Raw genomic sequence first — 26,938 nt, forward strand, 5'->3', positions numbered from 1 at the left:
TAGGGTCAGGGAATGTATGAATCCCTTGGACTTAGGAAATAAGTGTGAGATCAGAAGCTTCCTCTCCCAGGTCATTTCATCCATGTCACTGGTCTATTTTACTGTTGGCTCACCCCATCGATAGTAGGCACTTTCATTGACAGTGATATTCTGAGTGACTCCTGACTGGGTTCTGAGGATGAAACTAGGAGGGATATGGGGTCCTGCCCTTGGAAGGGGCACAGCTTGATTTGAGTACACACTGATGTCAGGTGACAGCCATGGGTGGGGCAGGGACTCAACTCCTTGCTTCCCTCCCCACCATCTCTCCCAGCAACTTGTTATGGCTGCATCTCACAATTACAATGCAGGACAGTATCTACAGCACAATAAATCTATGTACACATGGACCATTCCCTTGGCATGCTTTTAGAGAGAGACACACACACGCTCACACACATGTGCACCCGTGTGGGAGTGGGACTCGAGTACACACACACAGTGGAGAAAATTGAAATGGCACTTCCTAGCATTTGCGGCATGTCTAGTGCTCTGGATAAAAAGGGGGTACTGGGAATGGGTATGGGAAGATGGAACACACTGCAGGGAGAGGGACGGTCTTGGAAGCTGGAGAGATGGTGGTGGTGGGACAGCCTTGGGAGGGCCCAACACAGGATCCCACTGAGAGTCTGCAATGGCTCCAAGTCAGCGCAAATGAAAAACAGAGTAAGAGGATTATGGAAATATAAACACCAAAGGCAAGACCTTATTTTTTTTCCCCACAGATGAAAAAGGTGAAGGAGGGAAGGATAAAGTGTGTAGGGGGAGTGAATGTCCACCTGGTCCTTCTTTACTTGTCCTAGTCTCACAACATCCGGGTGTCCTCGGCAGGATGTAGTCTTCACACAGCAGTCACTTGCTTAGTAGACATACACACATCGTGCTAGACTTTTTCCCACTCTGAATTACACTCAAATTTTTATTGATAGACCTTAAAATTGTTTTAAATGTTGCATTTTCTTCTTCATTTTCTTATTTCCCCCATCATTTATAAACACACAAAGTTGTGAAATAAACGGTCTCCCCCCATCTTACTCTTTCTCTCTCTCTGTATCCCGTGTGACGCATTTTTGTGTGTTTTTTTAAATTATTTTTAAATTCTTATTCTATTAACATTTGCTGAGAAGGCAGAGCAGAGACGCTGCCAGCAGCCACAGTGGTACGGCCAGGCTGATGGATCCATTTATTCCTCTCACCGATCCAGGTCCTGCAGAGTGAAAGAGGAGAGAGAGGAGAATGGTTACGTCCTGTCTACTGCAGGTTACAGACACTGCTGATGGAGTCAGAGGTAAGGCCTGGCCAGGTATGAGTGTCTCAATGTCAGGGCCTCTGTGTGCAACCCAAGAAGGGCTCAAAATCTTCTGCAAATTCTTCTCCACCTTGAGCTTCAAGGATCTTAAGGGATAGCTTTGGTGGAAACACTTAATACAAAATGCCCTTGTTGGAGGAATCTCTAGGCTGGCTGTCCCCAGTGGGTTTGATGGTGCTGCAGGTCCCTGTCCACCCACCCTCCTCTTGCATACTCTGCTTTGGCCGCATTGCTGTGCCAGCACTCATGAAGATTCCAGGCACTGGTGGAGCTGCTTCATCTTGGGCTCTCCATCAATAAAACACAGAACCAACTGGCGATCCTTGTTTCTCAGGAGAAAAGCAGTAATTATGGTAATGGGGAGGGGAACTGCTTGAAAATTACATTTATGGTTGAGTGGTACCTTAGCAAGCAGGAAACAAGTCAACATGTTAGAGAGTTTCAAGTGGTATCTTGCTCAAAGTCTTTATTTGTCAATTCAAAAATGAGACGCACACTCGGACTTACCCCTAATGGTAGAGCTAGAAACATACCAGGGGATTCCAATTCAGTCCCATCAAGTTGGCATGTATCAATGCCATCTTACTTGTTAAAGTGATCAGTTTAAGTTCATAATTGATCAAAAAGATAGGATTAAGTGTCAAAGGGATTACATAAATAAGACCAGTGTCTGCAAATAATCGATATAATTAAAAAGGAGAGAATGATCATACATGGGAAGCAGGACACACAGCAGACTCATAAAATGGCAAAAGCCCTAAACAGCACTCTGGCCTCAGAATCAGCCCTTAAGGAATTCCGATCTAGCTAAAAAGCTCATGAGAGTTTCACAGGCATGGAAAGCCAAGACATTGTGGCAAAAAAAAAAAAATGACCTTAATGAAAGATCTCTGTGAGATCCCAGCAGAAAGAATGGGCCATTAAAGAAGGCAGTGCCTTTCTCTGAAGGAAGGAGAGAACTTGCACTTGAATATGACTTTGTCTAAATAAGATCAGAGTTGGTGAACTCAAGAGGCTTCCATAGCCTTGGCAACTCATGACAAGAGCCTCAGGTGATTACTGACGTGATAAATAAGAGTGTCAATTGTTAAATCAACAGGAGTCACTGTGCACCTGCTCCCCATGTAGGACCTCTGCCCTTAATGTGTTGTACTATGAGAATTAATGGTAAAACTACTACTCAAACAGTACTCTATATTTTGTGTGTCTTTGTGGGTGCAGTCTGTTGAAATCTTTACTTAGTATATACTAAATTGATCTTCTATACATAAAGATAATTGAAAATGAATCATGATGAAGAATGAGATGGGAGAGGGAGTGGGAGATGGGATGGTTGTGGGTGGGAGAGAGGTTATGAGGGGGAAAGCTGCTATAATTCAAAAAATTCAAAAGTTGTACTTTGGAAATTTATATTTATTAAATAAAAGTTGAAAAGGAAAAAAAAAAAAACAGAAAAAAAAATGAGAAGCAAAAGTCAGCAATAAACACAAAAATGAACAAACCTAGAGAGGTTTGGAAGCAGGTCCAAAGCTGGAACAGAACTGGAACTTAGACTTGCCCAGAACTGGCATGGCAGTTGGTGTTTGCTACTGCCACCCAGTGTGGATGCAGTGTGGGGACTGTGGGGGAAGGAGAGGAAGGTGGAGAAGGGGACTGTGCAGTCCAAGAGGACTGAGGCGGATAGCAAAGGTCCAATTCAAGACCTTGTCTCCCATGCTTTGCTGGCTTTATTTTTTTTTTCCTTTTGGATAGTTCTATTCATATTCCATTAAAAGGAAAACATCTTAGTTTTTAATTTGGTTTTAACTGTGAAGAGGCTTGTTTTTTTTAGAGATTCATAACAGCACACTTAGACCTTGATGTTCAAAAGAGAAAGTGATATGACTGTACTTATTGGCCATTTTGAAGTTTTGAGGGCACATATGTAAATGTGTGGGGGGGTATGAAATGATGATGTATTTCAAGTGCAACAGTAGTATCCTCTGAACTTTTCCAATATTATCTACAGACACAGCAGGCTGGAAGTAGGATAACAGGAAAAAATGTTGAACTCAAGAATGTCTCCTCAGCTGGGTTTTATGTAAATAATGGAAACAACAACAAAACCAACAAAAGATTACATTGCACTAACTATAGGCACTGTTACAAATGATTTACAAATATAAGCACACAACCATGCTTATGAGGTGGATGCTCTCCTGGAACCTGTTTTTTGGTGAATTAATAGAGGCTAATCCTCTCCCTTTGGTGCCAGCACCCTGGGTTCTAGTCCCGGTTGGGGCGCCAGATTCTGTCCCGGTTGCTCCTCTTCCAGTCCAGCTCTCTGCTGTGGCCCAAGTGCTTGGGCCCTGCATCCGCATGGGAGACAAGGAGGAAGCACCTGGCTCCTGGCTTCAGATTGGCACTGTGGGTGAACCAACAGAAGGAAGACCTTTCTCTCTCTCTCTAACTCTGCCTGGCAAAAAATCAAAAAAAGAGGCCCATGGAGGTCCATCTAGTACACTGAACAAGTTTGCACCACTTGGAGGCAAAGGCACTGGGGTTTACGACCTTTGCCTATCACCACTCTACAGTGAGATCCTACAATGAAGGGGTGGCCATGAGTCTCTGGTCATTAAGCAAATGACATGTGGGTTTGATTAAAACAATGGCCAACAAGAACAAAATCTACAAGGAAATATCCCATTATGTTCACATAAAATGATTTCCAATAGAATATGTTGGGCTACAATATATTTTGGCATTGTAGTAAAAATACTTAAAACACTATTTAATAAAAACAAGAATACATTCAACTGTTAAGCAGCAGAGTTACTGTATAAGATGAGCTTTATGCATAAAGCTGTGGAAATAGAATAAAAGCTTAAAATAATCGACTAATTCTGTAGTTTTCTGAATGGCTACAGGATCAATTACCTCCATGAGGAATTAAGGTTCTAGGAGGTGATGTAACCAGCATACATTACCTGCTCTGGATCTGTTGACCCAGCACCGGAGGTCAGGGGCCTGAGGTTTAGCTCAGGACCCTTCCCAATCCACACGCTCCATGTCTTCCCCACGCCCCCTTTCTGGACTTTTGGGACCTTCAAGTTCTCTCAATGGCAATGCCCAGGACTTCTGGCCTGAGAGCAGTGTTAGTTTCCAGTGTTTTCAGGTCCTCTGTACACATTAGGTGGCATGAGATTCTTGACTCTTGTGCTTGTATTAACATATCAGGGTTTCAAAAGAGGAAAGCTACACAAAAATTAAGACCCCGTAGCATTAAGCAAAAATCACTTCTGTTTTGCCTTAGGGTAATATCAAATGTTGGTTTTCAGGAAAAATCTACTTCTGCTTACTTCCTTAGTCTCATGACTTGTATGAGGACAGGCTAGGTTATCTTTCTAATATCTTGGAGCTGAGTAGTCTTATTTTATTGGAAAGATCATAAATATTTGACAAAGGAAAAATTCCATCATTGAAAATGTATATGATGTGTTCTGCATGAAGAGACTTGGAAAATTTCATGGGAAATAAGTACTATAGACAACTATTCACAGATTTTGAAACATTGTGCACCAAATCTTTTCGTTCCATGACAGGAACCTGAATAAGCATGCTCACATATAATATTCTTGCTAATGTACACAAACATGCTATATACATGGTACTTATGCACACACATATATACACATATTATTGGCCTTTTGGTAGACATAATTCAGAATCAACTATTATTTACACATGCTATTCTATGTTACGATCGTGAATCCCACTAGGAGTACATTAATCTTTTTTTCCTGGTTTGTATTTTTATATTTGGCAGCATTTTGTACATCTGTTAAAGATATCTTCATCCCTGTAAATTATTATTTATTAAGTGCTCTCATATAACTATTTGTTGTGCTTCCATGACTTGCTCTTTTTATAATTGCTTTTGAGAATAAATGAATAGGTTCCAAAAAATGCAAGGGCAAACAGGTGATAGAATCTTCACAAGTGTGTTTGCAATTAGAGATACATATGACTGCATAGGAGACTACTTCAGTTAATGGCTAGTTCAGGGTAGAATCATCAGTAAAATCATTAATTATGTTTCAGTTCATAGTTCTAAAATTTCTGCTTATTTGTGGAAATGCAAATGATAAATCTTATTTCCCACACCAGATGGCCAGGCTCAGCAAGTGCTTTCATATACTGACAGATATAATGAAAGCAAGAGTCTGCAAACATAAATTAGCTTTAAGAATAGATGGGCAAATAGAGCCACAATTCAAAAATTTGCTGCATGTTTTTCATATAACAGACAAAAATCATATCTTGGTATTTAACCACATTCTATATTGTGTGTTGTGTGTGTGTATACACACTGATGTGTGAGGAATCTGGTAAACATTCAGTAAATAGTAACATCATCAACATCATTGCCACAGCAGTGTGGAGTACAGAAAGGGATAAAATAACAACCTGAATCAAAGATGTTGGCTTGTGAATTGGGTCAGGGCATTTAATGATTGCCAAGGGAGCACAATTCCACTGCATCAAGACTGTGAATCAGAGGAGTCAAGCCCCCAGCTTCTGACTCTCAACTCCAGGTTGGAAGAAGCGAGAGTTAACTTTGTCAGGGTAATGCTGATAAAAGGAATCTTGTGACTAAGGGCAAGATGGATAAAATGTCTTGAAATCCAGGCATCCAAATGTTCTTTGGTGAACTCTACACCACAAATCTGATGCATGAGCCAGAGCTCGTTGCTTAGACTTTCAGAAAAATGTTGCAGAAAGGACACAGGAATTTTTCAACATCGGTTTTCATAATCATGTTTGGGGACACTTTGTAATTCAAATTTGGCCAGCAGTTTTCTTTGGTCTCTCTTGAGTACTTAGGACCCATTTTCTTAACTTGAGGCTCAATTTATTCAAAATGGCCATTCATTGTGACCTAAGTGATCCTAGGCCATTGCTTTCTACCTCTAAGGTGGGGGTGGAACATGTCCAACTCGGAGCCAATGAGGTCTGTGACATCATTTGGTATGGCCCTGCCAAGGTATCTGCAGGTGGGACTCGAAATTCAATTCATCTATAGCAGGCTACTTTTGAAGTTGATGATGTTGTATGGCCCACAAATGATGTTATAAATAACCAAATGGCTCTTGGCTATTTCCTGTAAAGAATGAAGTTCAATCACAGTATTATTCCTGTACATGGTTCTGTCACACCAGAAGAGGAAAAATTCCAGAAAAGTTTGCTTGAATTCTTTGTAGAATTCTTAAGGGCTGACTGATTGAAAATACAACAAAAATATAAATAATTTATAATACAATTATTTTAATGAAATTAAAAGAGTACAATAATATGTAAAATTCCCCAAATATCTTTTTTTGAGTATTTCCTAGATGTGCAGACTTAGGCCCAGGGGTGTCTTGGGAAGCCATGTTTAAAGGGAAGCCTTTAAGCATTTTCATAAGCTTGACTTTGGCGCCACCTGCCATCCATTTTCTGACAGTACAACTTTCCCTGCATGAGTGAATTAACAACAAACGCCTATAATTTTCAGGCTGCATAGGAGATGAGGAGAAATATTGATGCTTTGGCTGAGTAATGGATCTTAAAATTAAACCGTAGCTTTTCCTACGTGACACTTAGCACTATGGTCACCCTCTATCAAGTGAGATCTTGGTAATGCTGAGGTATTTGCACCATCACACCTTTGTAATCATCACATCTTTTCATCAAGAACGGCATCCAGTATTTTGGCATGAAAATGTTTGAAATTTTAGGCCAATATGTAGAAAGCCTTATGGTGACACCAGCAGTTTGTCTTGATGGCCTTTGAAAAAAAATGCTTTGCTCTATATCTTTATCCACATCCAAGTCCTAAGGTCTCACATATAACACAGGGCACTTAAGATTCAAATGTAATCGGCAGTCACAGCACTGAGCAGAGAAGAACTGAAGTAGACAACGTTGGATGTATTCTCTCCTATTCCCAGGCATACACTCCTGGCTGCCTTTTTCCTGCTGACTTCTTGAGGATCTGCCAGAACTGTTACTTTCTTAAGTGTCAGCTCTGAGGCTCTTAGTCATTGGGGAGGTCTAAGTCCCATGAAAATTCATTTTGATCATTGAGAGTGATGTGGACTGTCTTGTCCCTTTTGAGATCCAGAAAGGAAGATGTCTTCTTATGAGACAATCACTAGCCAAGTGGGTGACCACAAAGACTTAAGGGGGCTGAGGGATGACTGGCCACACACATGCCTTTGTGACTCTGTTCTGGAGATAGACACTACTGGGGATTCTGATCTACTGGGACAGTGAGAGGGCATCTCAGAGTGAGGAACTATTTACTTTTTAGGGAACATTTGATGAAGCTTTGACCTGGTTGCACTTCCTTTTAGAGACAAACAGGTGAATGACATGTCCCATGTGGGGCATGTGCAGGGCAGAAAACAACAGTTTCCACATGAGCCCAGCACCTAGGTATCCTGCAGCAGTACAAGGTTCTACATAGAGCTGGGGGAGGGACAAGGCAAGAGGACATAGGAAGTGCTGCCCCTTTTCCTTTAGCCATATGTTGTAGTCAACCAGGGACTGTAAGATGACTCTTCTGAGAACCCTGAAAATGGGCATTTCCAAAACAATAGCTCTGCAAGAATGAACCATGGGTGCCCAGGACAAGGAACGTGGTAGGTGGGGGATGGGACGCAGAAAAACTTTCTCCAGTTCTGAGGACTAAAAAATGAATAACTGTCGAAAGTGGTATAGGGGTCATGGGTTGGATGAAGGACTTTTTGAAAATGAGGAAGTTCACAATTTTGGGAGAGGAGAATACTACCAACTGTATTAGAGAAGCTACTGTCAAAATGTGTGAACTGAAATGAGCTCAAGTCTATAACAGCACTGTGACATAGGAACACATAGAAGGTAATCAGAAATAATAACCATACCTTTTTGCTTGAAGTGTACGGTGGTGCCAATTTCTAAAAAAGAAACATTTAGCAAGAAAAATATTCTTTACCAATCATAAATAAAGAGGAAGGTCATCTGGTACTCTCCACTGAAAGGAGAATGAGACACAAAGCAGAAAGAACTTTAATAGAAACAGATACTGGTAGAGATTGAAAGAAAGGCAAATGGAAAGAGATTGTCTTGTTGGAAAAAATGTTATGAGGATGTATATGGCAAAGACAATGATTTGAAGCTACAGATACTTGATGCTATGTGTTACATGTGCAGACAAGGCTAAGGCGCCTGAGTGGGAACTTGGTCTGCACTGCAACAGTGTGTCTTGTCCCCCTCCCTAGCCTGCCATTTTGCCCGTGGTTCTCTCCACTGAAGCCCATTGGACTTTCTACTCTTCTTCTAATAGGCCAAGTCCATTCCAGCTTGAAAACCCTTGCACCTGCTGTGTAATCGGCTTGCAATGCTCCTCTGCCAGATCTTGGGCTGCCCACTCAGATTTCTGATGAAATGTCTTCAACTCAGGAAGGATTCCTCCATCACTTTATCCAAGGTAAGTAACCCTGTTCTTTCTTCTGTCCATTTGTTCTCTCTTACTGTTCTACAAAGCACCTATCTGTACCTCGCATTGTGTTAGTCATTCATTTATTTGCTTGCTGGTAGTTTGTCTGCCATGTGAGAAAATACAAGTATTCTCCATGAGTCAACAGCATGTGTCTTGTCAACCTTGTACCCGAACTGCTTAGTAGGTGTTCAATGCATATTTGGTAAATGCTTAAAATTTTAGAGTTGGAAGCGTATGAATAGGTCAAATTCTTAGATTCTCTTTTAACGATCCTTATAAAATGAACGACAAGATTCTTGAATCTTTAGAAGCAAATATGTACAATATCCATGGGATATTATTTTGAATCTCAGAACCAACTTAATGACTGGTCAGTACAGAAGCCCAAAGTGGCTGCAGGACACAGATTTCCTCCTCTGTGGCCATCTGCTTTCCTAGGTAGCATGCAATACTAAGCAGGAAAAGTGACTGGACTCCAGCTGGAGAGCCTTTTGTTTTTATTTAATTTTTAAAATTTATTTTATAAATCATTTTAAGATTTATTTACTTGAAAGGCAGAGTTGCAGAGACAGAGAGAGGTCTTCCATCTGCTGTTTCACTCCTCAAATGACTACAACAGCCAGAGCTGAGCTGATCCAAAACCAGGAGCTAGGAGCTTCTTCCTGGACTCTCATATGGGTGCAGGGGCCCAAGGACTTGGGCCATCTTCCACTCCTTTCCCAGGCCATAGCGGAGAGCTGGATCAGAAGTGGAGCAGCCGGAACTTGAACCAGTGCCCATATGGGATGCCAGCACTGCAGGTGGCGGCTTTACCCACTATGCCACAGTGCCAGCCCCAAGAGAACCTTTTAAATTAAACATCTGGCCACCTTACAGTCCTACTTAAAATGTGTTCAGACTGTGTGTGTGTGTGTGTGTGTGTGTGTGTGTGTGTGTGTGGTTTCTAAGATAAAGACCAAGATCCTTAATGTGGCTTCCTGGCATCACCCTGGCATTGCAGCCCCACTCGCCTGCCTTCCTGCCACGTGGTCCCCTATTGCCTCTGCCACAGGGCTCGTGTCACAGTGACATCTCCGCCGAAAGTCCCGTTCATACCCTTCTGCAGTCAGTTTCTGCTTCCGCAGGGAGGTCTGCCAGAGAAAGCTAAGTCCTGTTATTATCACCTCTGTTTTCCTTCATAGCACTTGTCTCAGTGTTAATTTCAAGTGTATCTGTCCGATGCTGATTGCTGCTGGTCTTCCTCTGTGGACTCTGAGTTCCAGGGAGGGGCGTGCTGAGACTGTTACTGTTTAGTGCTGTGGCCCAGTCTCTGCACAGCAGGCCCTCTGAATGCATAGGGGCCAAAACAGAAGATCAAGAATCACGGAACTCTAAAGCGAATGCACATATCACTAGCGTACCCCAACCAACAAAAATATCCCCAGGGAATCTGATGAGTTAAATTCTCTATTCTCGGGGCCGGCGCCAAGGCACAGTAGGTTTATCCTCTGCCTGCAGCGCTGGCATCCCATATGGGCACTGGTTCTAGTCCTGGTTGCTCCTCTTCTAGTCCAGCTCTCTGCTGTGGCCTGGCAAAGAGATAGAGGATGGCCCAGGTGCTTGGGCCCCTGCACCCGCGTGGGAGACCGGGAGGAAGCACCTGGCTCCTGGCTTCGGATCGGCACAGCTCCAGCTGTTGTGGCCCCCTGGGGAGTGAACCAGCGAACATAGAGAACATAGACCTTTCTCTCTGTCTCTCCTTCTCACTGTCTGTCACTCTACCTCTCAAAATAAATAAATAAAATCTTTGAAAAAAATTCTCTATTCTCTGATTTTGTACAAAAGGGGTCAGATCTTTAAAATCAGATCTGCAAAGTTTCCAAGGTTCAGTGCAACCTATTCATCCATTCCCCAACAGATTCTCTGTTCATCCCCTGTAGGTCCTAAGAGACCTCCAAGAGGGTGGCACTTTCTCCCACTCTTAGGATGGGTACAAATAAGGGCACAGTTGTCGTAGTGTCTGCAGTCCAAAAACGTTTGGCTACAATTCAGCAGAGCTGGCCCTAGGTTGTGCCTGCAGGTGAAGATGGATGCCTGAAACTGGCCAGAGGCAGGATGGCAGCCCCGCCCGGAAGTTCCTCTGGGTCATGGTTGCTACTGGAGCTTCAGGTGCATTGCTGAGGCTGCTCCAACAATCAGTGCCCTGATGTCCCTGAAGTGCATTCTTGCAGGCATTTCCAGGTAATGGAGGCTACACACGGCAAGTTCACACAACAGGACCAAGGAAGAACCTTCCTCTGCTAGCAGAGGCCAGCGACTGGTGCCACACTCACCCCAGAAATGAAGCCAGGTTCCACCCATGTGCAGCACGTGGATGTCTACGGCAGGCAACCTTCTGCCGGCATCTCGCCACCCGACCCTGACGTTTGCCGTGCGTGTTAAACACACTGCCTCTGTTTCTTGCGTGCACCTGCTTTGACACCTTTCCTTTGAACACGAGGTATTGCCTTGCAAGTGCCTGAGAGGGCAGAGGATGCGCTCAGCCTCACGTGAGGAAAGGGAGCTCCAGAGACATCACACAGAGTGCACGGGGCAGAGTGGGGCTCCTGGTTCTCTAGCAGACCCCACTCCAAGATTGCACGTTGCCTGGCTGGTATCCTTGATAAAGTGGATCCCTGTGTGTCCAGGGCATTGCTGAGACGTGGGAAGGATCCAGAACTGACTGGAAAGGCTCTGTTCACGAGCAAAGTGCAACTGCCCTTGACTGCATGTACATCTCTCCGAGCGTTACCTCCTACAACCTGCGAGAACCTTCTGGGTCACAGAGGAATCCTCCTTCCCAAAGCCCTGATGGGACCACCTTCCCGTAAAGGATTCTGGGTTCTGCCTGCTCCACTTCCGGCCCGCAGGCTTCCTGGGAACACTTCCAGGCATTTGTCCAGGAACCTGGACAGGGAGGAAGGCCAATTACTGTGCATGTGATGGAAAATCCCTCTGCCTCCATTTCATCATCTGCAAAATTAACTAACATGCCCATCACACATCTGGGCCACAGAGGTGGGCATTTGGTGCACTGGGTAAGTTCCTGCTTGGAACACCCACATCCCATCCCATGGGACTTGAGTGCATGGGTTTGAGACCTGGCTCCACTCTGGATTCCAATCTCCTGCTAATCGTGGGAGGCAGCACATGATGGCTCAAGTACTCGGGCCTCTGCTGCCCATGTGGGAGACACAGAAGGAGTTCCAGGCTCCTGGCTTCAGCTTGGATCAGTCCTGGCTCTTGCAGCATTTGGGGGGAAAGAACCCACAGATTAAATATCTCCCTGTGTGTGTGTGAATATAGATATACAGATATATATACACAGAAATATATATATATATATATATATATATATCTGTCTCTCTGCCCCTCTCTATCTCTGTGCCTTTCTAATAAAAGGAAAAACATTTTTCTTTGGAAATAGTCATGGATTAGATCAATTAATCCACATACTAAGAATGGTGCCAGGCATACAGTCAGTACTCCATATATGAGATCTGTTGTCTATTTTGTGGTAAAATACTTTGCAGAGAGGTAGACCAAAGAGAGACAAAGTTACCTTAACAAGTAGGTCATGGCACTAGAGACCCAAATATTAAAAGTTATTACCATAGCAACACAAAATTGGGAGATTCTGGCCCACAAGAGAATAGGCAACACTCTGACTAGGCAGTGTTTTGGTCTGGACAGGGCCAGCAGTGTGCCTGTATGAGCCACTGGGAAGCCACTGGTATAGACTTGGCCAAGAGCTACACAGCTCTCTCAGGGAGCCGACACTCCCATATGAATTAGCTAGAGAATGGGTTGAAAGGATATGAAACATTGCCATATATTCTACTCTGTGAAGAACATATCAGAAAAATTCAGGCAAAAACTACACGTTTGTTTGAAATATGTTTAGAAAGCAAACTAACCAGTTAAAGTGTATGTGCTCCTTATTAGTTCAGTAATAAGTCAACTTCTTTGTGAAATACTGCTGATATTAAAACTGAAATTCTGTTTGTCTTCGTGAGAAGAGACTGCAGTGCTTCTGTTGTGCTATTATCTCCTTCTTTCATAGGAAGAGAACATTATCTTTTTGAGAAGGAAAACACTAGTTTGAGCTTTGCTCTTTGAAAATCTGGTTTCGTGCTGCCATCTTGTGGTCATACCGAGACATAGTTTTATGTGCTATTGAAAGGAACCACCTTTGTCCACCAGGTGGCAATAGTGAGGAGAAACTGTTAGAATACACATGAAATATGACTTGTTAAGGGGTCTTTCCTATGATTGCAGGCAAGAAAAAATTAATTAATTTGGTCATTAGCAAATAAAAATGATTTGCCCTTTTAGTGAAAGAGTTATCTTATGTTCTCGATTTAAAGCGTTTTTCCCACACAATCTAGTTAAACATACCTGGGACCTGTGATTTTTAATGATTTCCAAGAAAACCTCTTGCCACATAATGATCATGCTTCAGCAAATACTCTGAAGAAGTAAGCATGATAGTCCAGGTCCAGAGTATAATATAAAAGATAAATCTGCCACCATACGATGTCCCACGCCTTCTGGCAGTTGACTATAGGGAATGTTCCAGATGGTCTCTGAAAGCCTTCTTGCCATATGCTAAGTTCTTAGCTTATGAGCTGGTACAAGGAGGCAATGGGGAATGATTTAATACTAGGAGAGGCAAATGCTTTGACAATGGTTAACTTGTCTTTGACTTCTGACTTCCAGAATCTATCTTTCATGTTAGACAAACCTGCATCGCCAAAAACAGCGATTCAGTCTCTCTGCTTAGCACGAGTCTCCTTGGCTCACAACTTTGTTTCTCTAGTACTGAGGAAGTGTCCAAGAGAGTCACTGAACAGCTGTCTGAACATGCGAGTGGAGGAAGGAATGCTCAGACTGCAGGTCGGGGGATTCTATTCTCTCTGCGGTACCAGACTGCCTTAACCCAAGGCAAGATACAGATGGGCATTCACAGTCATCTATGAGCCATACGGGGCCCCGGGGTTCTTCCATCTGCCCCCAGGTTCTGGAAGGTAGAGATTTTTCTGGATGGCCTTGCTTTATTTCAAACTATCCTCATCCGGGTAGAAACTGGATGCAGAAGTTAAGCCACCACTTGGGACATGGGCATCCCGTCCTGGTGCTCCTGGCTTAGTCTCAGCTTCTCTTCTGATCCAGCTTCCTGCTAATGCATACCCTGGGGGGCAGCAGGGGATGGCTCAAGTCCTTGGGCCCCTGCCACCCTCATGGGAAACCCTAGTGCAGTTCCTGGCTCCTGGCTTCTCCCCGGCTGATGTAGTCATTTGGGGAGTGAGCCAGTGGATAGAACTCTCTCTCTCTGCCTTCAAAATGAAAATAATCAATATATAAAAATTATAAAATTATCCTCATGACTAATAAATTCAAACCTTAATAAAATGAAACCTCCAGGTGCTTTTTTGCTCATGAAGATTGATCCTTCCCCTGCCCTCCCATCTCTCATGGTATGGGATGGCTCACTCTGTCAACACTAAACCAGCGAGTGCTTCCTCACTGGGAACTCTAGCACATCTAGCCAGGCCATTTCCATCGTCCTGGGAAACTTCCGTCTCTCTGTATACAGGACACTGGGGGCGTTTGCCCTTTGTTTGAGATCTGTCTGGAGTTGAGGGCACTTGACTCCCGGTAACTTGCCCCTAATTATCTAGTTGGAAGCATTCATCCCCATGAGCATGTAGGACAGAGTTCTGGGGTTTACATTTGCACGGTTCTAATTCCAAGGTGTTTACTTGAACATGAACACCTCGTTTTTGAACCTGCCACATGAACAGTTACGTGAACAGAGAAACACTCTGGTTCACTCGCACTCTCTCTATGAGGCCACTGCTGAGGGGCTGCAGGTGTGAAATTCACATACAGAGAGGCACAGTGTGTTAAGCGACTGCCTGAGACGCCAGTGTCCCAAATTGGAGCCCTAGTTAAGTGTCCTGGCTGCTCCACTTCCAATCCAGCTTCTGACTGTCGTGCTGGGGGAAGCAGTGGATGGTGGCCCAAGTGATCAGGCCCCTGCCGTCCACGTGGGAGACCCAGATGGAATTCCAGGCTCCCGGCTTCCGGCCTGAACCAGGCCAGCCCCTGCCTTTATGGCCATTTGGGGAGTGAACCAGTGGATGGAAGACCTCTCTCTGTCTCTCCTCCTCTCTAACTCTGCCTTTCAAGTAAATAAATCTTTTCAAAATGGAAGAAAATGACATATTAGTGGTATCAGTGAGGGACATAACGTTAAGTGGTCCTTTTGTTCTAGGCCACCATTAGTAAGCAGATGCCTTGGCACTAGCAGAGGGTCCAAGTTCAACAGGGATCGTGTCCTTCGGTTTCCTGGAAATTGGGAGAGCGCAAGGGGGTTAGAATCATGAAGAAATTTAACAGAAGCAGCTAGGGAGACAAGGGTTGACCTGTTGCTCCTGCCGTGCCGGCGGGCGCTGGGGACCTGCAGCATTACGTTTGTAAGAGTCCCAGGCGGAAATTCGCGGTGTTGTCCTCTGAATTTTTTTTTTTTACTTTTTGCTAAGCTTTTGAAAAAAAAAAAAAAAAGCTCTATTGTTATAGTAGCTTCAGAGGGTGGACATTTGTGTAATTCCATTTTCAAAGCCACGCTTTGAGAGTAAATCATTCCTTTCTCACTCACTTCACTCAGAGGCACTGGGGAACAGCGCTGTCTACTTCTAAGTATGAGTATTTTCATTTGCCATAGAAAAACACATGCTTTGTGGTTCCTTTTTGGATTGCTGGAGCTTTCAATTTTCTCCTGCACATGATATTCATTTTGTATAAACCCTCATGCCCAGTATTTCCAGAAGAATGTTCTCTTAGAATCACAGTAATCATTCTGGGTCTAGTTAAGGGGATGGGGGTGGGAGGAGGAATCAAAGTAGAAAAACGTATCTGAATCTCATTCTTGTTTCCTTCGTTCACAGGTGAACCGCAGTGCTTCCAACAAGAGAACGTATCACACTGGATGAGACGAGGAAGGAGTCTTAGCATGTCATCCAAATGTGAAAAGGTAAGCTGGCCTCCCACAGCTGGAGTTGAGCCCAAAGGAATCCTGCACTTCAATTTCAAATACTTCAATTTTTCAGTGGTCACAGTTGATAACGACCAGAAATGGACTTGAGCTGTTTCCTGCTATTTAGGAATCAGTAGAGAGTTGGCGATTTTAGACTTAACAGAACATTGCACCCCTACATCGAAGGTAGCCGCCTCTTGTTGAACGACTAAATAAGCCCAAACTCACGCGGCTGTTCCCCCTGGATTAACTAAGACGCCTGCACCTGCTCTCAGAGCACAGGGGCTCCCGCCCCAGCTTCTACTCCTGACTCCAGCTTCCTGCTACTGCGGACGCTGGGAGGCGCAGCGATGGCTCAGATAACTGGGTCCCCGCACCACCGCTCCCCGCCCAGTGTGGGACCTGGACCGAGCTCCCGGCTCTGGGCTACCACCCAACTACGTCCTGGCTGTGGCAGTCGTCCGGGGAGTGAACCAACAGACGGCAGTTCCGTCTGTTTCTGCTTCTCAAATAACATTTTTTGATGTCCTAAAAACAAAATAAACAAGCTTGACCTAAATGATGGCATAATTAGTTATTATAAAACGTGCAAAAAATCTTGGAACATCACCACTTAGTCTTAGCAATGTGATGACCAAACCTTTATAAACAAATCATTCTATAATGAAAATAAAGGGAAAATCCATGTTTAAATAAAAAGTCGTTGCATTTCAAAGACAACTGTATGAAAGGGGAAGGATTATATTCTATATTAGAGACCCAGTGAAGGTGCTCTCACACGTGGAAAATGGATTCTTCCTGGGAATTTTGGAGGCTTACAGGGAATCTTCCTGGGAAGGGACTTGGAACTGGAAAGAGCTTTGGGCGGGCCGGCGCCGCGGCTCACTAGGCTAATCCTTCACCTAGCGGTGCCGGCACACCGGGTTCTAGTCCCGGTCGGGGTGCCGGGTTCTGTCCCGGTTGCCCCCCTTCCAGGCCAGCTCTCTGCTGTGGCCCGGGAAGGCAGTGGAGGATGGGCCCTGCACCCCATGGGAGACCAGGAGAAGCACCTGGCTCCTGCCATCGGATCAGTGCGTGCGCCGGCCGCGGCAGCCATTGGAGGGTGAACCAACGGCAAAGGAAGACCTTTCTCTCTGTCTCTCTCTCTCACTGTCTGCCTGTAAAAAATAAAATAAAAAAAAAGCTTTGGGTGAGCTTCTTACTATGGAGACTCCGGGCCTGCCCCTGCTAGCACCTGGAGCAAGTCACGGGAACACGCTCCAGTCTTGCAGGGGATAGAAAATCTGGAACATTCTAGGTGTTTTTTAATATTTATTTATTTGCAAAACTGAGTCTTGGAGAGAGGAAGATACAGAAGGAGATCTTCTGTCTGCTGGTTCACTCCCCAAATGGCTGCAACAGCCAGGACTGGCCAGGATGAAGCCAGGAGCCAGGAACTCCATCCTGGTCTCTCACATGCATGGCAGGAGCTCAAATACTTGGGTCATTGCTTCCTGCCTTCCCAGGTGTATTATCAGTGAGCTGGATCAGAAGTGGAGCAGCCAGGACTCGAACCAGCATTCCAATATGGGATGCCGCCATTGCAAAGGGCAACTTAACCTGTGGCAGCTTAGCCAACTGCACCACAGGGCCAGCCTCCATTAGGAGTTTTAACTTGAACATTCTATCCTCCACTGACAGCTCAGGCAGTCAAAGATTTCATTTCTATTGTCCCAATGCTGTCATCTCTGGATTACACACAATCTTTATTTTCTTCTTTATAGTTTCATATATTTTCAAATTTGTCCATAATGAGAAGGCATTTCCTTTGTTGTCATTATAGAAAACTATGTACAAAAAGGAACCAACGCCTTAAATATTTCTGAATCGAGAGCAAAGAAAGCAATCGCTTTCTCATAGTTTGGCATCCGGTTGACAACATGATAAGGAGCCTCGATCTCCCCCACCCCACATTTTAGTTGGCTGATATATTGTGTTAAAATAAGAGTGATGATGGGTGAGGCCTCATCATATGAGGAACATGGTCTTAGCATGAAATGGCAATGTAATAAAAGCTCTGTTACATGGGCTGAGGGAGTCCTTTGAGCTTGGGCTTTGTGTCCTGGGCCATTGTCCTAGGTGGGATTGCACAATGGACTTGACCTGCCATGGGCTCTGCTCAGCAGTGACGTGGATGCTCCAGGAAGTGCAGTCTCTGTGCACCTCCTACACGGAGGGCCTCATTAAGTCTCTGATGCCAGCTCAGCTTTCTCAAAGCCTCAGAGTGTCTTATCCAGCCGTAGAGGTTTAATTTTTAATAATCGATGAATTAAAACAGTGGAGAATGCCCGAGGGGCTAAGTTTAATAATAAAGGAGCTTCCCTGGGCTATACCCTGTAAAACTTGCATTGGATTAGAAAACTCTACAAGTAAAGTGATTTGTTTCAGCAGTTGCTAAGGGACTCAGGGGTCAGGCCTGCAGTCTTTGTCTTAAAGCAGTAGCACGTGCTTCTGCCCTTGTGCCTAGAATGTACCCATTGCACATATGGGTACAATCCTAGTCCTCTGAATTAAGAGACTAGTCGAGCTCATTTAGTGAAGAGCTGTCTCCCAGCCCCAACCTACCTAAGTGTCCTTGAAACACAGAATAGTTTGTGTTTAAAAACATAACCATTTTTTGCCTTCATTTATCTGCCTTGCCAGAAAGGATTCAAAACACAGGTTTGGCTGGGTTTCCAGAAATGTTTTGCACTGTCTGGTTTTACTCCCCTATTTCTATTTCCCAGTGAATTTCAGATCCATTTTAGAACACATCTGAGAATCCTGAGGGACGTGAGACCATCGTTAATCCATGTAATGTGCGTTTTCATTTTGTATGTTTCTAAATCAAAAACATTCAAATACCATGAAATGAGGTAACTGGCCTGTGGAATTTGAATGCAGAGATAACAAGTGAATTTGTAAGATTTCCTGGGGTTTAGAAGCTCCTGGAAGTAAGAAGATAAGGGACAAAGAAATGTTGGTTTGCTCTGATTTCCCCCTGGACCTACCCCGGTGGCACTCCCCACCACAGGGCTGCACTTGGGAAACCCGTTCTGCTCTGGGTGCTTCCCAGGGACTTTATTCCTGGGAGTTCCGTGCCTCAGTGGAAGAGCTGGTTTATCTTTAACTCCTGCCTGTGTCACTGCCTCCAAATATAACTCTGCACCCAGTTCTGCTGCAGCTCCCTGACAATACTGATGGCTCCTTACACTTGACCTTTCCTCCAATTAAAATAAAAACCTGCCAGGAAACTTCCCCACTGGAAAGCTGCCTGTTTTTGCTTCATGGTCTGTTAGGTTATAGTCTCACAGAATCCTCCAGAAAGCTAACCCTGAATAGCACTGCCTACTGCACAGTGTGCACCATAAACACATGTGTATGTAACACTCATGCTTGTTCTAGAAGTGCATTAGAGTTGCAAAGGGGCTAATCTCTCTCCTGTAACCCCACTGGTTTATCGCATTTCTTTCTTTTTCAGTTGAATCAGGTCACATACACAAGAGGAGAGGCAAGAAACCATTAGAGGAAAATGTTTTCTCTAGATTTAAAAAATACCAGACTTTATATTGAATCCCAATCAGTTATGTTCTTTCTATAATCCAGAACTTCGTATGTGCTAGAATGTTCTGCGCCTCTCTCCCTTCTCTGTCTTCCTTTTAAATTTGACTTTCACCTGGAAACCTCTCCTGATCAGTCTAGCCTAGTGCTCTGCTCTGTTCATCCCTAACCACCTTGCAGGTGTCCTACCCTGGATTTCACAAAGCCACATGTGGCTTAATTCAGCATGTGGTCTGTAAACACTACTAGTGCAGAGGATGCCGGCCCAGAACCCAGCAAGTCTAGGATAGTATTTCTTTGAGTAAATGAATGATGGCATTGAAGTATTGTGCATTACCGAGTAACTCCAACCTATGGCAAGCGCCTGCTGTAACTGCCTAGTAGAAACTCTGGGATCTCTCGTGTTCCTAATGACTTAAAATCATACAGAAGAGGAAATGTGAGAACTCGGAAAGGAACTTCACAGAGCAAAGGTGAGAGCAGTGGAGAGTACGCGTAAGTGCAGAACGAGAAGTCCCAGGGTTAGTGCATTAGAAGAGAGGGTCGGTCCCCCAAGGAGAGTCCAACCACCCGTGAATGGGATCACACAGTCTTTCACAGCACTGCTTCCCTCAGCCGATCTCAGCCAACGACTTACCTGTGTTGTGGAACTCCATGGAAAAAAATAAAAACAGAACGGGTTTCCCAAGATCCTCTAGTTTACAATTTAACACAGAAGTGAAGGTTACTACTTGGTTCCTTCCTTCCTTCCTTCCTTCCTTCCTTCCTTCCTTCCTTCCTTCCTTCCTTCCTTCCTTCCTTCCTCTTCTAATTGAGAAAACATTTTAGAATGGCCAAAAAAGTTTCCATTATGGGACATGGCTGGGAATGCTTGATGATACATGAGCTAAAGAGCGTAGTAATGGAGACACAGGGACGTTCAATCCAAGAACAGTTATCTCCAACTGTTTTACTGCCCCCCACCCCCTTATCCATGAGATGCCCCAAACAAAAACTGTGAGGCAGGTAAAAAAAAAATGTACTGAAACTTCAAGGTTTAGAATGTGAGTAGTTAACAAAGAATCATTATGATGTGTATGGAGCAGATAAAAAGTAGAACAGATAGCTAGCTATGATGTATAGAAAAGACTATGTTGATGGTAACGTCTAGGCCATAAGCACACACGTATGTCAGAGGTAATGGCTGGGTGTTAAACACATGTTACAGAGATGTGAGGGACTCCTCTCTTATGATCGGCACAATGATAAGCAAATCAGTGTAGTAAACTATGTCACAGCCTGGCTCTCCGGGGCCCAGTTAGGAAACATGATAAATGACTTGTAAGGTCTCAGCCCCTACTGTTCTGTGATGGATATAAGCTGACAATTCTCAGCAGAGTCCCAGTGAGTAGTCGCCTACTCCCATCGTACACCTGGGACATATGAACACCTTAAATTGGAATTCCAAACTCATTATGTCGTGCTGTGCCCTTACTTGGCAGGTGTGTTCCTATGCTGCAGCCTCCAAGGGGAATGTCAGGCGAGACCCTACTCACACTGATTTCCACCACCCCCACGGAGGTGCTCGTTTAATGTGATAACAGCAAATAGCTTGTGCTGATGAAAGAACATCACAAGGAAGGGGTGACTGTGTAGGGGAACCTGTTACTAAGGTCAGTCGGCATCGCGCCTCCTCGGGAGTGGATGCTCCCTCCAGGTGGAAGGGATCATGGCTTCATGGTGCTTGCGTGCCTGGTCAGCAGCGTTTGGAAGTGAATGCTCGCACCATCAAGTTTTTCCTTTATTTTTGTGTGAAGGATGTCAAAGACATGCAAGGTGAAGAAGGTGGAAAATGTAAAAGAAAAAATCAAGACATGTGGACAGCAGGGTAAGGAATTTCAGGAGAAAAGGGAAAGAGCCGAGGATGGATTACAAGTAAGGCTTATACTTTTGGGGGCTATGGCATGACATTTGTCAGGGGCTGGGACTGAACTGATGATTTAATACTTGAAAAATATAAATTCTGTGTTTCATTTTTGGTTCTAAGTAGCTTCGCTTCCTTTACACACTCTAGCTTCTACAAAAAGTCCCTGAAGCCAGAGCTAAGCTCCTCCTGGCTGGTCCCAGCAACGCCTCTCACAGTAGACAGTTATCTTCACGAAGTACAAAGACCAAGGATGAGTGTGCTTGGGGGTGCAACTCTGAGGACCAGTGGAGTCTGCATCAGCTTTTTCCGTCCACTCGAGATCCCAGTCTGTTCACTCTTTGGGGCAATGTGCCAACATTCCCCATTGCAAATCGCATCGAGCTCTTCTTAGGCAGCTTTATTCCTTTTAATTAAAAAGACAAGGCTGCCAATTACTTAAACTTAATCCCCAAATGTAATTGTTACTTTGAAAGATAGTTTTTCCATAAAGCTCATAGAAGAGCAATATTTCCATCAAATTAAAATTTAGTGGAAGCTTGAATTTTCAAAAAAACATTCATTTTCAAATCCCTGCTGGCTCTAGAAACTTAAATAGCACAGCAAGGCACTAGTACAGAGAAATCACTAGGAAAGGGTGGCTCTGGAAGGCAGATCCAGGATAGGACCACTGGAAAGGCCTGTGAGAGGAGTCTTCCTAGCTACAATCCCCCTACCTGCGAATGGACATCGTAGTATTTTTAGCCTAAATGTAAGTTCTAAGAGAAATGGAGTTTTCAAGCCCTGGGTAGACATTTAAACAATGAGAGGGGGTGAGGGGTAAATACATTATGTATTTATTCTTACTAACAAACATTAATAAGAACAGTTTAGCAGACAGAATAGAAGACAAAGTAGATGGGTTGGAAGAGGTGAAACAGACATGGGAGGAAGATCCCAACTATCACAGTTGAGACTAAATCATTGGTTCAACAAGTGAATTACTGACTCCATGTAAAATACTGGTACAACTACACCACTTGGTTCCCAGCCACGGAACAAAATGAGGAGGAAGCCAGACTGTCCTTCTTAATACAGGAACCTGGGGACTGGGTATTAGGTCAACTCTTAATTGCTCTCCTGTGTAGTGGGGCCAACAATCTTGCAGAACATTTGTGCTGACGTAGCTGCCTAAGGTTCTGACAGTAGAAAGAAGGCAGAAAGGAGACAGACACAAGGAGACTTCAGCAAGTTAACAGAAAATGAAACTGAACGCTAAGTTTATTTTGATGAGAAAGGTTTTGAAATCCAAGCAGTCTTTTCATAATACTCATTTTCCATGAATTTTCAAAGACCCCCTTGTGTGCATGAATTTCAACAAATATTTCCATTTTTCAAGAACATCTTGAAAGACCCTTGAATTTGAACATGGAAACACTCCCTGGACATGCTCTTCATGCCTTTGACTAGGGAAAGAGGCCAGTTCTTGAGGTTGATGACTTTGCACTAGGAGGACAGGTGACACTGCATAGGACAGGCACCCACGGAAAGGGTGTGTGTGTGTGCCACACCTAGAAAGCTGCAAGTTTCCAGCTCCCCCTCAGTATATTATTATGATATTGGTGAGAAATAATGAAAAAGCTTCAGCCTTGGAATGCTTCCAAATTGAAACTTAGTAGTGTGGCCACTTCAAACATGCTTAGAATCCATATACATCTAACTATAAAGAAGCCACACTGAACTTATTTCTAGCTAATGCCAATCAGTATTATACAGTACACCTGGAAATATCAGTGCCTTTAAAAATTATGAGAAATATGTGTATCTGAATGTGATTATTTCAAATTCAATATGCTTTCTTTCTGGGAACTTGAAGCTCGCTTGTGTATACTATTTAAAATACTACTTTGAGTTTGCAGGCATGGAAAATATAATTTCTTTCCCATTTCACAGTTGGAAAAACTGAATTACAGAGAACAATGCCAGTAATTATCCATGATTAATAGAGGTGTGTATGTAAATCAGCCTGAATAAGTGTGTGAAATTAGATGTGCCGATGCCAGATTGCTCTGCTCGTGTTTTTAAAAGATGAATGCTTCCACATAAATCGCTGTGTGAGCTGGCACACATCTTTGCATGTATTGAGTGTATCTGAAAATGGGCTTCGTTAAAATGCATGGATATTAAAGTAGCTGAGTGTTATGTATTCTAAGTGTTGTGATACATACAATAAATTAGATGAGAGTTTAAAATTCATTAGTCAGATACCTATCTACTGAACAGGAATGTATACATCACAGTAATTTATAATGCAGTGAAGATCTACATATGTGCTGAGGTGTAGCGAATGGTAGACTTGAATTTGGGTGGGCTTTGATCATTAAAAGATTTGAGAAAAGGTGCATTTTACGTTTTTAGCATTTGGGGGATGAATAATTGAGTTAATACATGAAAAAGCTGTTAGAACTCTATTGGTATATACTCAGTACGTATGTTAGCTATTGCCTTTTGTATCACTGTCACCATTGGGAGAGCAGGTAAAACTGTTAAAAAGCTGAAAATGGCCATGTTCTAAATGATAACCCTGGATGACATAAACAAAACTGTGAGGGTTGTCCAGTGATCTTTACAGATCATGGGACTCTGCTTTCGATTTTTCCTGACATCCCTCTGGAGTCTGGGTTCAAGACCCACTCCTGGGAGTGCCAAGGGAGGGCAGGTGCATCTCTGCCTGATACCTTTATGTGGAAATGGACTCACCTGATACCAAGCCAGGCCACGAGTACACCAGCCTCCCTCCGGCAGGGTACAAGGTAGGCTGAGTTCAGATTTCTGAAAACCTGGCTTGTTTGTGGGTTGGATTTTAATTTTTTTATGCTTTAATTGGGGGGGGGGGCTTTTTTTGTTTTCAGAGAGCGCTTTAGACAGCTGTATTAATCATGCAAACCCAGCCATGTGCAGTGCGTTTTATCAATGGAAAAACAGGGACTGAATGGCAAGCAGCTGTGAACAAACCCAGTGCAACGCCTGAACGTGGAAGATAATCTCGACATTTCCCAAGCCCACTCGCCACATGGAGTTAGTGAATGGAAAGGCTGTTCACTTGGGATAAATAATCAGATGGGAGACAAACAAGCGAGACACTTTCCAGGGTGTTGTGTTTTGTTTTTAAAGTGGCAGGGAGAGGGGAAGGCTCGACTGGTTGAGCATAGAGCTCGGGGGATTTCTCACTTGAGAGCTGTGGAAACAAAACAAGAGTGGTTTGTCCTTGTCGTCTCCCCTTCCTCATGTTGGTATAAGTTTTTCCAGGCTGGATTCATCACCCGGCTCTGAACCTACAGTCCTCAAGACGAGGGCATCTCTAGGTGCCCATGAGGGTAGGCTATGCTGTGGATGGAGATTCAGAGGCCTGAGGCAATGATATGACCCAGAGTAAGAAAAGTTCCCTCCACCCTCTTCTCATTTTACAATTCAATGGATTTTCTGCAGCAATATAGTCAGAGCTATTTATGCAAATATATGCAATTCAGGACTCATTTCAGAATAAATAAACCTAAATTAAAATTAATGGGAAAAACACCTATCAGAAACCGATCAAGGATGGAACCCAATTGTATTTATTTCTTTATTTACATCTTTTACATTAAGAGGCAGGGAAGTCACGCTACTTTTTCATTTTGTTTTGCTTTTGGCAGATAGGGAAAGGACATTGGAAAATCTCTGATTGGGCAGAGCCAATCAATACAAATTTCCCTTTGGTGTACGGCCAGTATTATTATTATCATCACTGCAGAGAATCAAGCAATATGATGAAGGAAACCCAGGGGAAATGCATTAGATTTACAGAGGCTTGTTTTTGTTGAATCACAGCTTGCAGGGTTTAGGACCACACTCCTGCTGCGCAGTCCCTGTCAGTTTGATGAGCCATGCCTAGTGGGGATGAGAGGGGCGGCCCTCCAGCGAGAGCTGGTAACAATGGAGCCACTGAAATGAATCACATACTTCTGTTGGGTTGGAAATTAGGAGCCCATGTTCCCTTGTTTAGTGCAGGAAGACAGAAAAGGATTTTTGTGGCTTTCTGCTTTCACAGCACCTTAAGGAAATTAATTGGCTCAAAAGTCTTCAGGCCATTTATGTCAACCAACTGCTTAGAGGCAGGTTAACACTTGGGAGATAACATGTAGGATTCTGCCTGGGTGATGACAATATATGATATTTAATTAAATGAAGGTATCTTGCACCATAGTTAGGACCACAGTGATGGGGTACTTAACGGACACCATAAAAAGGTTAGGCATCCTATTGTTAGCACCTCTTTCCATAGGAAACTGCATTTCACATGGGTTGCCCTCTTGATCAGAAAGAGGAAGAGAAAAATGATCTAATCCCTAGGAAGTCAAAGCCCTGGTAAAGAACAGGTAACTTAAGAGTGGACTATCTTTCCGTAGCTGCCTCTCACACCAGCTATCCCAAGTCTGAAATGAACAGCTTTTCAATTGCTACTAGCAGAAGCCCAAAGTATTAGTTGTAAGATAAGCTACAATCTCCTAAAGCTACTGGATCTAAGAAATGTAACTACAGTCTACTGACAAAGCAAAACTCAAACGAGGGTCATTCTCCAATCATTGATTCGGTTTGTGGGAAATGCAAAGTTCAACAAAATTCACATACTTCATCCCTCGTCCAGGCTGTTTTTCAATATCCAGTAGCTGTCCTCTGTCGACAGTGTCTGGCTTCACTTCGATCATAATGTGTGATCTGATAAATACTGGAGTTTGTGGCTGCAGAACTATCTCGTATCACAGTGATACCACAAAGCTCATCTTGGGTAAGGCAGGACCTCTTTGTAAATGTGATCCAATGGGACAAATGTGTACGGGCATGTTCTTCATATCAACCTATCTGCAAGATGGCAACATGATAAACTGGTGTCAATATCTTCAGCAACACCAGAAGATAAATGTCTTAAAATAATTGTGGCTTGTCAGGAAATCAAAATGGGTTGTTTTCCATGAATACTAAGTTTAGCAAAAAGTCTAAAAAACAGCACATTTTAACAGTCTTATTTTTAGGAGCTGGGATAAGAAACAGATCTCATTAATGTTGTAAGGGAAGTTTTTTATTCAACAGAGTTCTTCTAAGCTTGTATGCTAAAAAGAGTTTGGGCCCTTCTTAAAATTTAAGAATAACTCTTTTATTAAGCTGTCTAGTTGTTCCTGGCAAGCTTGTAATCCTCATTTCAAATGAAATTAAAATAAGTTTGCAAAAATGTGGATGTATACATATGCAAAACATTGCAGTATTGACATTCTGAATGTCTGCACAATTTTGCTCTAATTTTTAATTCGGATGAGTGTTAATGAAATATGATCTATCTTTAAACTTATAAAACTTCAGCTTTCTACCTTTAATTCTGAACACATTTCCTTAATAGTGTGTATTATAATCTTGCTTAATTGGATTTATTTTTTTCCGTGCTAGGCCCTGCATGGCCTAGTTTCCATTTTTTTTCTCAGGTCTTTGAGTGCTGTTTGCAAATCACTTTTCTGGAATTTAATTTCAATGGTAGGT

The 26,938-nt window shown here is 43.4% G+C and overlaps 1 protein-coding gene across 2 annotated transcripts in view; it reads right to left on the bottom strand.

Moving 5' to 3' along the window:
- Window positions 1–928: 928 nt before the first annotated feature.
- Window positions 929–26,938, bottom strand: part of LSAMP (limbic system associated membrane protein) — a 662,038-nt gene continuing 636,028 nt past the window's right edge. Inside the window, exons 8-9 of one of the 2 annotated variants that reach the window (XM_008266893.5) lie at window positions 8,272–8,304; window positions 929–1,246 (exon numbers count right to left, since the gene is read on the bottom strand). In XM_008266893.5, coding sequence (XP_008265115.1) covers window positions 1,149–1,246; window positions 8,272–8,304 — 131 coding nt within the window. In that variant the 3' untranslated portion in view covers window positions 929–1,148. The remainder of the gene's footprint in view (window positions 1,247–8,271; window positions 8,305–26,938) is intronic. The other variant, XM_002716676.6, reaches the window with a different exon arrangement.

The sequence above is a fragment of the Oryctolagus cuniculus genome, chromosome 4 (genome assembly GCF_051225735.1).
Source record: "Oryctolagus cuniculus isolate XC-2025 breed Fujian yellow rabbit chromosome 4, ASM5122573v1, whole genome shotgun sequence".
Lineage (NCBI taxonomy): Eukaryota > Metazoa > Chordata > Mammalia > Lagomorpha > Leporidae > Oryctolagus > Oryctolagus cuniculus.